Source organism: Rattus rattus, chromosome 2 (assembly GCF_011064425.1).
Source record: "Rattus rattus isolate New Zealand chromosome 2, Rrattus_CSIRO_v1, whole genome shotgun sequence".
In the NCBI taxonomy this organism is placed as follows: Eukaryota; Metazoa; Chordata; class Mammalia; order Rodentia; family Muridae; genus Rattus; species Rattus rattus.
Genome location: NC_046155.1, coordinates 187,616,161 through 187,630,233, shown reverse-complemented (window position 1 = coordinate 187,630,233; position 14,073 = coordinate 187,616,161). Strand labels below are relative to the sequence as shown.

Here is a 14,073-nt window from a genome sequence, read left to right as displayed (position 1 = left end):
CTACCCACCACCACAGCAGCTCCCTCCCAACCCCATGATCCGAGCCCCGGTTCGTTCCCACCAAGCGAGAAAACCGCCCGGGCCACGGGGAACATGGGGCCGGGCCACTTACTGGGGCTGAGGAAACACTCGGTCAGCCTTCGGAAGCAACTCGCATTGTTAGAGGGTCCATCTTCCATGTCGGAGCCGAAGAGCAGCGGCCAGGCAGTGGCAAGGGGGAGGGCGGTGCCTCGGGGCCGCCACGGAGTTCGGCCACCGGCCGCAGAGCCGGGGCCGAGGCCAGGGCAGCCCCCGCCGGCACCCGGAAAACCCAAGGAGTCCGCGCGGTGTGCGCCGGGGTGTAAGGGGAGCCGCGGCGGTGGAGGTGGCCGGGGCCCGGAGCGGGCTGGGAGCAGCAAGCCTTGGATCGCAGGCGAAAGGAAGAGCCGCCGCCGCCCGCCGCTGCCACCGCTGTTGCCACCGCCGCTGCGGTGACTACTGCCTGGGGGGACGCTCAAGGGATCTGCCTCTTGTCCTCCTCCTCCGCCGCCAGCATCGCCGCCGCCGCCGCCTCCTCCTCCTCCTCCAGCCGCCGCTGCTCCCTCCCTTCTCGGGAGACGCGCTGGGAGGTGGAAGGCAGATGAGGAGGGGACAAGAGGGGGAGGGGGCAGGGGGGGCGGCGGCCAGAAGTACCAGGAAGATGAAAAGGAGGAGGAGGGGACAGGGGAGGAGAAGGCGAGCGCCCAAGGAGCACGGGCCGCCACCCAGCCGCAGCCTCCGGCGCTGAGAACTGAGAGGGCGCCGGGGCCCCCAGCGGGGCTGGCGTGGCCTGCGGGAGACAGGGACCGGGACAGGGGCGGGGGCGCCGCTAGCTCCTCCCGGCCGCAGCCAAGCAGCTCCCGGGCCAAGCTCAGGCCCACAGCACTCCGCCCGCTGGCCGCGCCGCGCCGGGGTTCCAGACGGACTTGACCACGGCCGGGCTCGTCCCCAGCCTCCGGCAGCGGGGCCTGGGGGCGGGGAGCGAGCCGCTCCTCCGGGCTGGCCATGGCCCTCCTCCCCAGCCTGCTAGGGGGGCAGGCGGGAGGGCGCGGCGGCCGGGACTCGGCGGGCTCCGCCCCCGCAGCACCGGCCCTCCCCGCGACGCGGCCCAGGCTCTGGTCCGGTCCGCCTCTTGGGTCTCTGGTGCCTCTCCGGCCGGGGGTTCACATCGTGTTCCCTTTGGGATTCACGAGGACCCCGGGCGGGGAGAAGAGTCCCGATCACCGCGCCCGGGTGCGGGCTGGTACGCAAGATCCGCGTCCTTCCCGGCCGGGCAAGGGGCTGCCGGGACGCTGCCTGCGGGCGTGGCGTGGTGTGTGCGCGCTCCGGAGCATGAGCCGCGGCGGCTGCTCCAGAGCAGCGGAGAAAAGCGCCGCAGTGCTGCTGCCCGTGGAGGCGGCGGCGGTGGCGGCGGCAGAAGACGCCCACTGGTGGAGCAGGCGCTCCCCGAGCCGCCACCGCCCGCGCCCACGTTGCGCGTCCACCCGGACTCGGGCCCCGCCGCGTCAGGTCCCACCACCCTGACACTCTGTGCGTGGTGTATGCCCCTGGCCGGCCAATCTCACTGGAGGTGGCACATCTGGATCTGGCGTTCCAGATGCTAAACCCACAGCCTAGCCTCTGTTCCAGCTGTGTGCAAACCACATCCGCCTGTGGGCGGGTGACCTGAACCACGGAATCCTCTCTCTAGCCCAGCAGTATCAACAGAGTAGGCTTTTGGCCAGAGTTCCTGGAGGGGGATTCAAATTTGGACATTTAGCAAGTTTAAAATCAAGGCAGTATTCCCATTAGAATGTCTCAAAAGGCGGTTCATTCCGGGACTGCCTTGCCAATACCCACTTTAAAACGAACTCTACATCAGCCCACTTTGTCCTGGTGAGTCCGGAAGATAGAAGGAGCAAACTAGGGTTCGAACACGAAATATAAAGAGTTCATCACTTTACAATACAAAGACCATCTGTCACTAGTGGCTTACTTAGGCCCCCTATTCCTTCAGCAGCCTGGAGTCCCCACCGCTGCTGTAGAAAAAAACTAGCGCAATGGGCGCTGTGAACAGAAACTTCCGGAGTTGGGAGAAGCTGACAGGCGGAGGAGTGCAGGTGCCCGGTGTTGGCAATCCTGCTGACTCCCCTCAGGGACCATCTCTGCACACCCGGTTTGAGTGTCCCCGGCAGTGCCTCGGTTGCCTCTTGGTAGGACAGTCAGTGTCGGAAAGAACAAGAACCATTGCACCTAAACTCATGTTGCAGTGCAGCGGCTTGGCTGATCCAGGGTTGGGACTCCAGGCATGCGACCTGCCAGGAATCCCAGGGACAGTTACTCGTCATCACAGTTTTCCGTTTTATTCAGATGTTTTTCATGATTTTGGTTCGCAGAGAATTCCACATTCTTCTGCAATACGCTCTTTCCCCGACTCCCTTCTCCTGATTCCAAACCCTTAAGGCTGGAAAAGGAACAGTCACAGTTGCACGGAATTGACCAAGTGGCATCCCGGGGACATAGTGCTTTCGGAGTCCTCTTTAAAGTTCCTGGCTTTTGGCAACTCTGAGACAGACGGTCTCAGATTGTAGCACGATAGCGGAGGAGCTGGCCAGTGCACCTTACCATGGGATTCCCTGTGTTTGCTGAACAAGAATCAGTTCTAGGATTCTTACCTTGGGGACCAAGAGTGCCTTTCCATCCCCCAACCCCTGACTCCAATGAAGAAAAAAAAATATAGACAGTAGAGCCACCAGGTCTCCATCTGCAGCCTAGGGCTCGCATCTTCTGCAGCCGCACAGAGAGGATCCTTGCTCACTTGGCTGGGCGCGAGTTCCCGGTTCGCGAGACAGGATGCTCCTGCAAAGGGATTTCTCCTGCACGGAATAACCGTTCATTCTTTAGAAGGCAAAAGTTTCTCCTTGCCGCTTAAGGCTTATCCGTTGTAGGTTTTTGAGGTATTGAAACGACTTTCTAGGCACTCAGAAATTTACTTCTAGATGGATATAAGCCGCCTTGAAGCCGCAGGAGGCGGGTAGTCTTTGTTAGAGCAAGAAGTAAACTCTCTCATTAACCCTTTTCCAGAGTCCATCCTCTTCCTATTTTCCATCATTTTCCTCCCGTTGCTTGCTGGAAATGAGTCCATATCCTGGACAAATAACAAAGTCAGAAAGTGTAACGACTGGAAAGGAACGCGCGAAAGAGGAATAAAAAGACAATTACATTTTGATCGTCCCCCTACCTCCCTTAACATTGGCATCCTCCACTGTTCTTTTAAGTCTTCTAGGCACTTGGCCACTTATATTTGGAACACAGAGCCAAAGATCCCCGTCTTAGCTGTCCTGTTTCCCTTGCCTCTGCATTTCTCTGCCGATCACACCAGAAAGCAGAGAAAATTGGGTTGCTGGACTTTGTCATTTCAAATCCCTTGTGAATAAACGCCTCACTGAGCCTCCAGGAGTGTTACAGTGGTATTCTTAAACTTGGCCAGGTAGTTGGAATGGCATCAGCTTGTAGCTCAATCGGACCGCAACTGTGGGTGTTAGGGGTACTGGCAAAGGTAATCCGGTATATGAACTGTCTCAACGGTCTTGGTTAAAATGATTCTCCTCACCTCAGGTGAACTGTCAGCACAACTTGCTGGAGTTGAGAACTAAAATAAACTAAAAGACAGTAGTTAGAGGTTAGCAGCAGCAGACACAGGATTATGAGGACCACACCAGCACCCTTGGGGAGCACCTACACAGACATAGGTGCAGCATTGACTTTCACCTAAGCTCCCAGAGACTGCTACTTTGTACCCATGTAAATTCTAGACTGGTTTTAGTGTTGTATGCCTAAACATTCACCCATACAGAAGATAGTAACTGCCTGCTTATTACTTAATTTGTATTATATGCTCTTAAATATATAGGATTCAAGAGAGAGCCTAAAGAATGAGGAAATAATGATTTTCTTTGAAAACATATAACTTTTATCTGGCTAATAGCTAACATGATTAAGATTTGATAAACGTTTTGGTAGACCTACAGGTCTTGTGTTTTGTTTTGGTTTGGGTTTTGTTTTGTTTTGTTTTGTTTGATGTTTTGTTTGTTTGTTTGTTTTTTTATTCCTGTAGTTTTATACATTTTTCAGAAGGCGGGGACTATTTTTCTCTTTTTAAATGCTGACATCCTAACTTTACTGATACATGAAAAGCAAAGTTAATTAAATGCTAAACTGACCTTTTCAAACAGACAAGGTCTATATATTCTCTTAAAGCCTCCTTCTCTTTTCCTTGATTCTAACTTTCGAAACTTACTTGCAGCCCAGAGACAGACTCTCATAAGCTGGTAACTGTTGCTGTCACTGAAACTCAGAGCATTTAACTGCTGTCTATCAGCTCAGGTTATTTGCACAGCCCTTCTGTGTTTCAACAAGATAATTCGTCCACTGCCTAGTATGGTCAATGTGGGGTTTATCTTCCCAGTCCTCACCCAGGATCTCCTAAGCCCACATGTCCTTTCAGAGCTGAGTGGAACTCTGAGTGACCTGGAAATTTCCTTCAGTTTCTCTCACCCTCATCCCACCACAGTTTTGTTTCTGGCACATCTCAAAAAAGTTACTGCCTCTGTGATTGATAATGACAATCCCATTTGAAACAGCCTAACACTGGGAGAACTGCTATTCCATAGCATTTATCCAATGACAGGTAGACAGACAGACAGACATTCCTTTTGCCTGTTACCTGCTAAAAGCTTACAAATTTCTATTATTGGTAATGATAACAAACATTGCCTAAGGTGAGAGTTGTATTTTTATAGTACTATCATAGACAAGCCCAAGAGGGGGGAAATTGGGATATTATAATTCTAGTAAGAAAAATGCTATTGAAGTCAATACTAGGTTGGGGGAATTTTTTTACAAAACAAAAGAGCTGATAAAAATAACTTCTTCACTTACCTATAAATTTCTATCTCACCAACCAAATTACTTTAGAAATTTAAATATTCGTTATTAGACAAGTTTTAATTTTGTTATTTTATATGATAAAACAAAGAGCTAGTAGAGTTTACATTATTCTTTCCTTAATGAACATCAGAATACTCTCTGGTTATTTCTGTTTTGATTTGTTACAATATGAATGATCCACAAAAATCTCAAGAGTCCATGCCTTCTGGCAGAGGGAGATAGATAGATAGATAGATAGATAGATAGATAGATAGATAGATAAATAGATAGATCGATCTATATCTTGACAAAAATAGGGCGTAAGCAGAAACTTTTTATCAGTCAAAACTGTAATGTTTAATTCCCCCATCACAAAAAGCTGTGCAAAATTGCTGTGAGCGTTGAGTCCCCAGAGCACTGGGGCTAGGAAGTTCTGCTGAGGTTCTACAGAAATGGATCCTCGGTTCTTGGGATAACCATGTTAACTGTTAACAACACGCCAATACGACCCTGATGTGCAACCACAAAGATCCACGTTTCAAAGTTCTGCCTTTAAGCAGTACCAAATCCCCTTAGAAACCCATTCACTGATAGGATAGTGGACTGTTTCTTAGTGCTCAAGGCCACATAGAACTTGGAACACAGCCAGGAGCTCTGTTTAAATAACCAACAGTGTCACCAAACTTCTGCAAATAAGATACAATGATTTCATTGAAAAGCAAAGAGAACATTGTGTCTCCAAAAAATCTTGGTAATAAATGGTAAAATAACCCTCCCAGAGATCTGAAGGCCAGTTTCCCACAGCACAGTGGGAAGCCACCATGGGAGACATTAGGGATTCACTGCACAGCCTGTAGGGTCCATCCTGAACCCTGGGAGCTAGTAAGTATTCAGGTACTACAAAGAGAGAGTGCTCAGGATGTCTCTGAACCTATGCTCATGACTAAGAGCTCTATGCAAGATGTCATGTTAATGTGTTCTCTTTACTTGCTGCTTGGGAATCTTCTTACCAATGTTTTTATTTAACTTTTAAAGAAACATTTGTCTACTTATGTATGTATTGTGCATCATCACAGGTTCATGGGCACGCTGAGGGTAGGGGTCTGTATGCCATGCAAATGTGGATAGAGGTCAGGAAACAACTTCCTGGGTCTCCGGGATGGAATCAGGTCCCTATGGTGGCATGCACCTTCATTGGCTGAGCCATCATTTTGACTTATAGTTTCACTTTTAACTGTCAAACTTTTATTCTAAACCTCAACAAGTGTCTTTGGGATCTGAGGCCCCTATAAGAGAAAAGAAACTCTGCTGGACTTGGCAGCTCGACCTTAAAAACTGTCTGAATGGTTCCTTCCTCTAGAATTGATTCCTTTCTGGTCTTCTCAAAAGCAAGCAAGGCACGGCTCAGGGTGCAGGTGGGCACGCCAATCACAGGTGGGCAACCACAGGTGGGCGTGCCAATCACAGGTGGGTAATCATAGGTGGTCATGCCAATCACAGGTGGGTGTGCCAATCACAGGTGGGTAATCACAGGTGGTCATGCCAATCACAGGTGGTCTTGCCAATCACAGGTGGGCGTGCCAATTCTTGTCTCATCTGGACCAGAATTAGATGGGCATTCAAGGGTGTAGGGCCGCAGCAGAGTTTGGGTGAACTGTTCTGATGTGGAACCTGGCATAGGAAGATGGCAGGAGAGAGCCATACTCTTTGTGTCTGAGCTATCTTATTTAAAACGTCAGAAGGGTAAAGGAGGTGGGGGAGGGGGAGGAGGGGGAGAGATAGAGTCAGAATAAAGTAGAGGGGGGGAAGAGAGGGAGGAAGGGGAAAGAAGAAGAGAGAGACAGAGAGAGGCAGAGTCAAGGAGAAAGTGGGTGGAGAGGGAGGGAGAGGGAGAGACAGAGTAAAGGAGAGAAAGGGGGAGGGAGAGAGAGGGAAAGATGGATGATGAAGGGAAGGAGGGAAAAGAGACAGAGACAAAGAGAGGAGGAGGGATGGAAAGATGAGGAGGGACAGAGAGGAGAAAGACAGAGAAGGAGAGAGAAAGAGAGAGAGAGAAAGAGAGAGAGAGAGAGAGAGAGAGAGAGAGAGAAGAGAAGACTTAGAACACTTAGCAGGGTACCAGAAGATGGGCTGCATTAGAACAGTGTCCAAGCTAGTCTCTCAAGGGTCTGGACATTAGATTTTGAGACCTTTGTCTAGACCACAGTCTATTAAAGGGTAGGGCCCCACATAGACTTGAGTAACTGAATGTGAGGCTTCTGAACACTCAACCACCAAACAGGCACTCAAAACCAAATGTGTGGTTGGGGATTTAGCTCAGTGGTAGAGCGCTTGCCTAGCAAGCCTAAGGCCCTGAGTTCGGTCCCCATCTCCGAAAAAAAGAAAAAAGAAAAAAGAAAAAAAAAAGAATGTGTAATGGCTCTGAGGTATTCCTGGTGACACTAGCCATGCTGCATCTCACCTCGGCCTTTGTCTGGACACACACCATGGGCACTTCACACTGAACATATCTAAGTATGGTGCGGTGCCAGCAAAGGCTGCTGAGAAGGCTTGGCCGGGCTTAGCGACCATTGCATGATGCAAACTGCATGGTCTTCACTCAACATCAGGTTTTCCCACTCTGAAGGAGGCATAATGGTTTCCTTTTGCAAATGCAGCCTTTGGATACTCCGCTATTCCCTCTTCAGCATATGTAGCAACCAGTCTAACCTTGGAGTGGATTGCTTTTGAGGGCTGGATTTCTAAAGTTGCTGCTGGAGTTGCTGACTTGAGTTTTGCCAAAAATTCTGAAATGTATTTTGGCTTGGGAGCAGGACAGAGATTCCAACTGTTGAGTTGCCCTAAAACACAAACCTTCTGCTGTTTTCTGCAATATTCTTATAGGATGTGGCAATTATATATGTCCAAAATATATTGATCAAGTGTGAAAACCACTGAGGATAGTCTGTGCCCTGTAATGACAAATATTAAAAGCTAAGCTCTTAAAAGATTCATTGTGTAAAATTAAGCTTGTTTATCTTATTATCACATAAGTTTGTCTTAACCTTTAATAAATGGTAAATTTATATGAATACTAAAGAATTATTTTAAAATAATCTAAAATTACTTTTTCAGTAAATATTTTATTTTACCCTAATTTATGTATCAGTGTATCTGGGGGGTCACATGACCTGGGGTCTCTGTTGTAGGAGTAGGATAAGAGGAGAGTGGGAGAATGTCTGTTTTGATCAAAATACATTATATACGAGTATGAATTTTTCAAAGAAAAATAAAAGTTATTTGAAGATTTCTCATGTGAAGAGCCTCCACACTGATAAGGTTTAAAACCCAGAGTTTAAACCGTGTATGTAAAAACCATCCCTCGCCTTCCACAGGAGCAGCAACCTATCATGAAGAATACGCACAATTTCATACATTACGTCGTTCAAAATGATTTCCAGTAAGAAAAACCATTGGCTCACAAAACCCCAAAAGGTTGGGCTTGTTTTTTGGACTTTGCTCTCTCTGTGATGGAAAACTGAAGAAGCCTCGACTCTCTCAGGCCTGCGGGGGTGGGGGATGGGGGCGCAGTATTGAGGCTACGTGATGTATCTTCCATGAGTCCCTGGTTCCGGATGGGAGTTCATAACGTTTTGGTCATGTTTTCCTCTCTGCTGTAGTTATCAGCAAGGTGATGTGAACTAAGTGTGCCTCCTCCCTCGCTCTAGGATTGGCTTTCCACGCTCAGATGCTCCCAACGCTGGAAGATGCATGGGGCAGTAATTCGATCAGGATTTCAAAGACTTCTACAGAGATAGCCCCTGACTACTGCTGGAGAGTCAAGGATGTCTCTTGAGTTTAAATGGCTGACACTTGACAAACTCTATGTCTCCAGTCCCATCATGACTGACAGGTGTCACGGAAGCTTGACGTTTTTCTCCCTCTGCCTCCAACACCCTGATCCTGGAAGAGACCACCATTGGATGTTTGCAGCGGTTTCTACCCAAAAGCTCTGTGCTTCTAGCACGTGACTGCTCTATGCCTGGGTGTTCAAAATAACCCAAATTGAGGACACTTGCCCCCTTAACCAGCCACCACTGCGGTGGTTTTTAATTATTTATATTTAGAAATGTATAAAACATATGAAAATGTGTACTACTTGAAAAGATACCAAAAAACGTCAGATGTCATTAGGAATATCCATGATAAGTCCTAATTTTACTTCGTGCTTGTTTTTAAGGCATTCACTACCGTAACCCGAGAAGCTCAAGGGTGAAGGTCGTCACAGTGCAAACAAGGCTAATTCTGTCGTCACAGAAGTCTACGCCAAGGCTAGGACTGCACTGAGCTCTTTGTTGGCTTTGCTTCCCATATCCTGTCTGTCACTTTTAAAGGATCCGCCTGGTCTAAGCCCAAGCCTGGAGTTTGTGGTCTAGATGTGTAGAAAAGGACGGATCCGATGCCTTTGCTCAACTAGTCCACTCGGCGGGAAGCCCTGTCACACACTACTGGTTAAGATGGCTACCAGAGGACTGGAGATGGTTCCACATGAGCAAATATTTTCCACATTCTGGGTAGACTCTGCATCCTCTCCTTCCCTCTGGGTCTCTGATCCTTCAGTGGGTATCTTGACTCGAGGATCTCTGCTTCGTTGCCCATAAACAGACATAAGCATATACGCTTCTTAGCCTGAGTCACCAAAAAACGCATTTAAGCAAGACACAGGAAGCACGGTGTGGCTTGGAGACAATTCTATCGTAGTTACCAGTTAGCCGTGGCTGCTTTTCCATCTGTAATACAAAGGCCTTACACAGGGTACTGAGCAACACAGGAGACATTGCCACCTCAGAGTCACCTCAAATGACATCTCTAGGCAGCCTCTGCAAAGGTATAGACTGCCGTGTGCATTCAGAACAATCCCCCTACTTTGTGGGAAAAGAAATAGAAACCAATAATTAAGACCAAGTCAAAAAAAATATTGTGATTGTTGTCTGACTCCCTTACATGATTGACAATCGAGTTTTGATACAATCGCCTTGATGGGAATCTTAACATTTCCTAAAATTACTTTCCTGTTTTGACCTTGGAATCCTCTAGAAGCAGTCCACTGTTCATTGGACAGCTCATCGGTCTGCACATAAAAGAGGAGGATGGGGATGTCTGGGGCCTATGGAATACCATACTTTCTATGAAGATTACACTGGGAATAAATGCACTGAAACAAAAATGGAGTTCCTGAGGCAGGACGACCTGCGAATGGACAATGTGGTCACATCTCACCATCTGAGGGAGAATTCACTGATGTTCCCTTCTGGCTGCCAAGTATGTCTGTCCACCACCATTCACATCTGTTGAATATTTGGAGTCTAACGAAGGTCTTTAATAAATCTACTGCCCAGGGTTGTCTGATCCATCCTTCAAACCCCACTGAGCTGTTGAAAAACTGATTTTATAGGTTTTCAATGCACACACGACAAATTGCCCTTTTGGGAGACAAGAAGTTCACCATTTTAAATAAATGCCATTTTTTAAAATTATGGTGAAATACACATTAACAGAAAATGCATGGCTTTAACTATTTTTATGTATACGGAACTGCGACATCAAGCACATTCGTCCGAAGGTCCATCTCCCAAGATGCTTCTCATTTCCAAACTCCAACTTCATACCGTGAAACACTACCCACACCCCAAGTCCAGAGGCACCCTTATGTCCCACACTGGTAGTCCAGGACAGCAAGGTGGCACAGGGGTGTCTAACAGCAATGGGAAATAAAGGCAGGTGGACACGTGGGAGACGGCAGCAGAGGACGTTTTCAGGAAAGGACTTAACACTATCGTCTTTGCAAAGGGGAGAGCTAATGTGTGTCAACTGCATTGGGAGAACAGATGAGACCAGATGAGTCCGAACCAGCCACAGTGGGGACTAGGAGAATTCAGTAGCCAAGGAGTACACATCCAGGGAGTTCCTGCTGTCCTGTCTGCTTTTTAACCTTCTGAGAATTGATCCCTGAAAGCCTTCTATCTGTGGGTGTTTATAGGATGTCATGTGGGGTTTGAACCACACAGGTCCTGTGCTGCATTTAAATCAGAGCACAAAGGCAGCGCCTAAAACATGTGCACGCGTCTCTCTTTGTGCTGACATCCGAGAGCTTTGCTTTGAGGTTTATTCCTGGTTTTTTTATGTTTTGTTTTTTTCAGAATCAAGAGTTTATTATGAAAGCAAGCAGTCTGCTTTCTTATAAACACCATCTCCAGGTAAGCAAAGGGAAAGAAACTCTCTTAAGTTTTGCTTTGTTTTAACTTCGCCTTATTTTTTGCAGCCCTCTTCTGCTACCACCAGTAACCTTGAGGACTGTTATGTTTTAGGGATATGGAGAGGCCACAACTCCATTAGACACCACAAAATGATGACTCATTGGGGACCCACTTAATGTCCAACAACCACTGTAACAGACACACGGCCTCCTGGACTAATCACCCAGGAGGGAAAACAGATGGCTCGCCTGTCAGCTTCCTGTTGGCCCATTCCTCTCTCAATCTCTGTCTATCTGTCTGTCTGTCTCTCTGATTGTCATTCTAACTATTCCAGAGACCTGATTGCTTCACCCTTGTAACCCCCATGCTAGCTTGTAGAGGGAAGTGCGGAATCAAGAACTCAAGATTCATTTTGCAGACTTTTATGTGCACCAATAGAAATCTGATGTGTCTATCAACTGCACAGGACACACCAGGACTTCTATGTCTATTATTTTTCTTCCAATTGCGTTTCAATAATCCTAAATCCTTGTGCTTATTAAGGCAATATCACCTTGGAAGAGCTTCAGCAAAGAAGTTCTTCCCACATAAAAGCAAGATTACACATGAAATACCCTATTAAATGCGAGCAGAACCATATGTGGCATTAAGTTCTACCCCATCTGTTTCACTCAAACTTTATTTCTTAAGTAACCATAAAATACAGGTGACGTCTCTGTGTTGTTGTTGTTTGTTTGTTTGTTTTTAATCAGGTTTAAAGAAACAAAACAAAAGCAAGTTTTCCATGGAAATCCAAGATCAAAGAAGGCAGCCCTGGGATTCTCCAAATCTTCCTGTGACTCTGAAGACTATCTGCTTTTTAAAAGACTCCCACAAGGTTTATCGTCAACCCTCTAAGTGCACAGGGTCTGCATCATTCCGCATGTCTTGTTGGTCACAGTCTAAAGCCACCAAAGTTCTAAAACATAATTCAGTACCCCCTCCCAATGCCAGGAGTTGCCACTCTTTACTGGATACTAAAGAAAACCCCTTCTTCTGTGTCAGGATGTTAAATAGGGTCCCTGCAAGGCCCTGCCACCCTTAGTGACAAAGCCCAAAGCATCTCCACACACATCACAGAGTTCTCATGTCTCACCTGGGGAATCACAATAAAACTGGGAAAGAAACAGAAATCAAGAGAATATGGATGTTTAGACAGGCAAAGAAGAGCTAAAGGGAGAGAGGAGAGGACACATTAAGAGAGGGTACTACAACGGATAGAGGGCTTATATCCAAAATATACAAAGAACTCAAGAAGTTAGACAGCAGGGAGACAAAGAACCCTATTAAAAAATGGGGTTCAGAGCTAAACAAAGAATTCACAGCTGAGGAATGCCGAATGGCTGAGAAATACCTAAAGAAATGTTCAACATCTTTAGTCATAAGGGAAATGCAAATCAAAGCAACCCTGAGATTTCACCTCACACCAGTGAGAATGGCTAAGATCAAAAACTCAGGTGACAGCAAATGCTGGTGAGGATGTGGAGAAAGAAGAACACTCCTCCATTGTTGGTGGGATTGCAGACTGATACAACCATTCTGGAAATCAGTCTGGAGGTTCCTCAGAAAATTGGACATTGTACTACCTGAGGACCCAGATAGACCTCTCTTGGGCATATACCCAAAAGATGCCCCAACATATAACAAAAACACATGCTCCACTATGTTCATCGCAGCCTTATTTATAATAGCCAGAAGCTGGAAAGAACCCAGATGTCCTTCAATAGAGGAATGGATACAGAAAATGTGGTACATCTACACAGTGGAATATTACTCAGCTATCAAAAACAATGACTTTATGAAATTCATAGGCAAATGGATGGAACTGGAAAATACCATCCTGAGTGAGGTAACCCAATCACAGAAAAACATACATGGTATGCACTCATTGATACGTGGCTATTAGCCCAAATGCTTGAATTACCCTAGATGCACAGAACACATGAAACTCCAGAAGGATGACCAAAATTCGAATGCTTCACTCCTTCTTTAAAAGGGGAACAAGAATACCCTTGGGAGGGACTAGGGAAGAAAGTTTAGAACAGAGGCTGAAGGAACACCCATTCAGAGCCTGCCCCACACGTGGCCCATACATATACAGCCACCCAATTAGACAAGATGGATGAAACAAAGAAGTGGAGGCCGACAGGAACTGGATGTAGATCTCTCCTGAGAGACATAGCCAGAATACAGCAAATACATAGACAAATGCCAGCAGCAAACCACTGAACTGAGAACGGGACCCCCGTTGAAGGAATCAGAGAAAGGACTGGAAGAGCTTGAAGGGGCTCGAGACCCCTTATGAACAACAATGCCAACCAACCAGAGCTTCCAGTGACTAAGCCACTACCCAAAGACTATACATGGACTGACCCTGGGCTCCAACCTCATAGGTAGCAATGAATAACCTAGTAAGAGCACCAGTGGAAGGGGAAGCCCTTGGTCCTGCCAAGACTGAACCCCCAGTGAACGAGATTGTTGCGGGGAGGGTGGTAATGGGGAGAGGATGGGGAGGGGAAGCCCATATAGAAGTGGAGGGGGAGGGGTTAGGGGGATGTTGGCCTGGAAACCGGGAAGGAATAACAATTGAAATGTAAATAAGAAATACTCAAGTTAAGAGAGAGAAGAGAGAGAGAGAGAGAAGGTACTTCAGAGTCCCAGCTTGTTTCACTTCCAGATTTAGAGGTGCACGGAGCAGTATAACATTTTCTGTCTGTCTGTCTGTCTCTCTCTCTCTCTTACACACACACACAAACACACACACACAAACACACACACACAAACACACACACACACACACACACACACACACACACACACACACAAACACACACACACAAAAACACACACACACACACATACACCCACAGAG

At 47.2% G+C, this 14,073-nt stretch overlaps 1 protein-coding gene across 2 annotated transcripts in view; it reads right to left on the bottom strand.

The window, feature by feature from the left end:
* Positions 1-14,073, bottom strand: part of Pde10a (phosphodiesterase 10A) — a 228,422-nt gene that overhangs the window by 183,509 nt on the left and 30,840 nt on the right. The window contains exon 1 of one of the 2 annotated variants that reach the window (XM_032894694.1): positions 113-1,061. The exons of the other annotated variant lie outside the window; for it this stretch is intronic. Coding sequence (XP_032750585.1) covers positions 113-1,025 — 913 coding nt within the window. The 5' untranslated portion in view covers positions 1,026-1,061. Of the gene's footprint in view, positions 1-112; positions 1,062-14,073 lie in introns of those variants that run through there. 2 annotated transcript variants of the gene reach the window in all.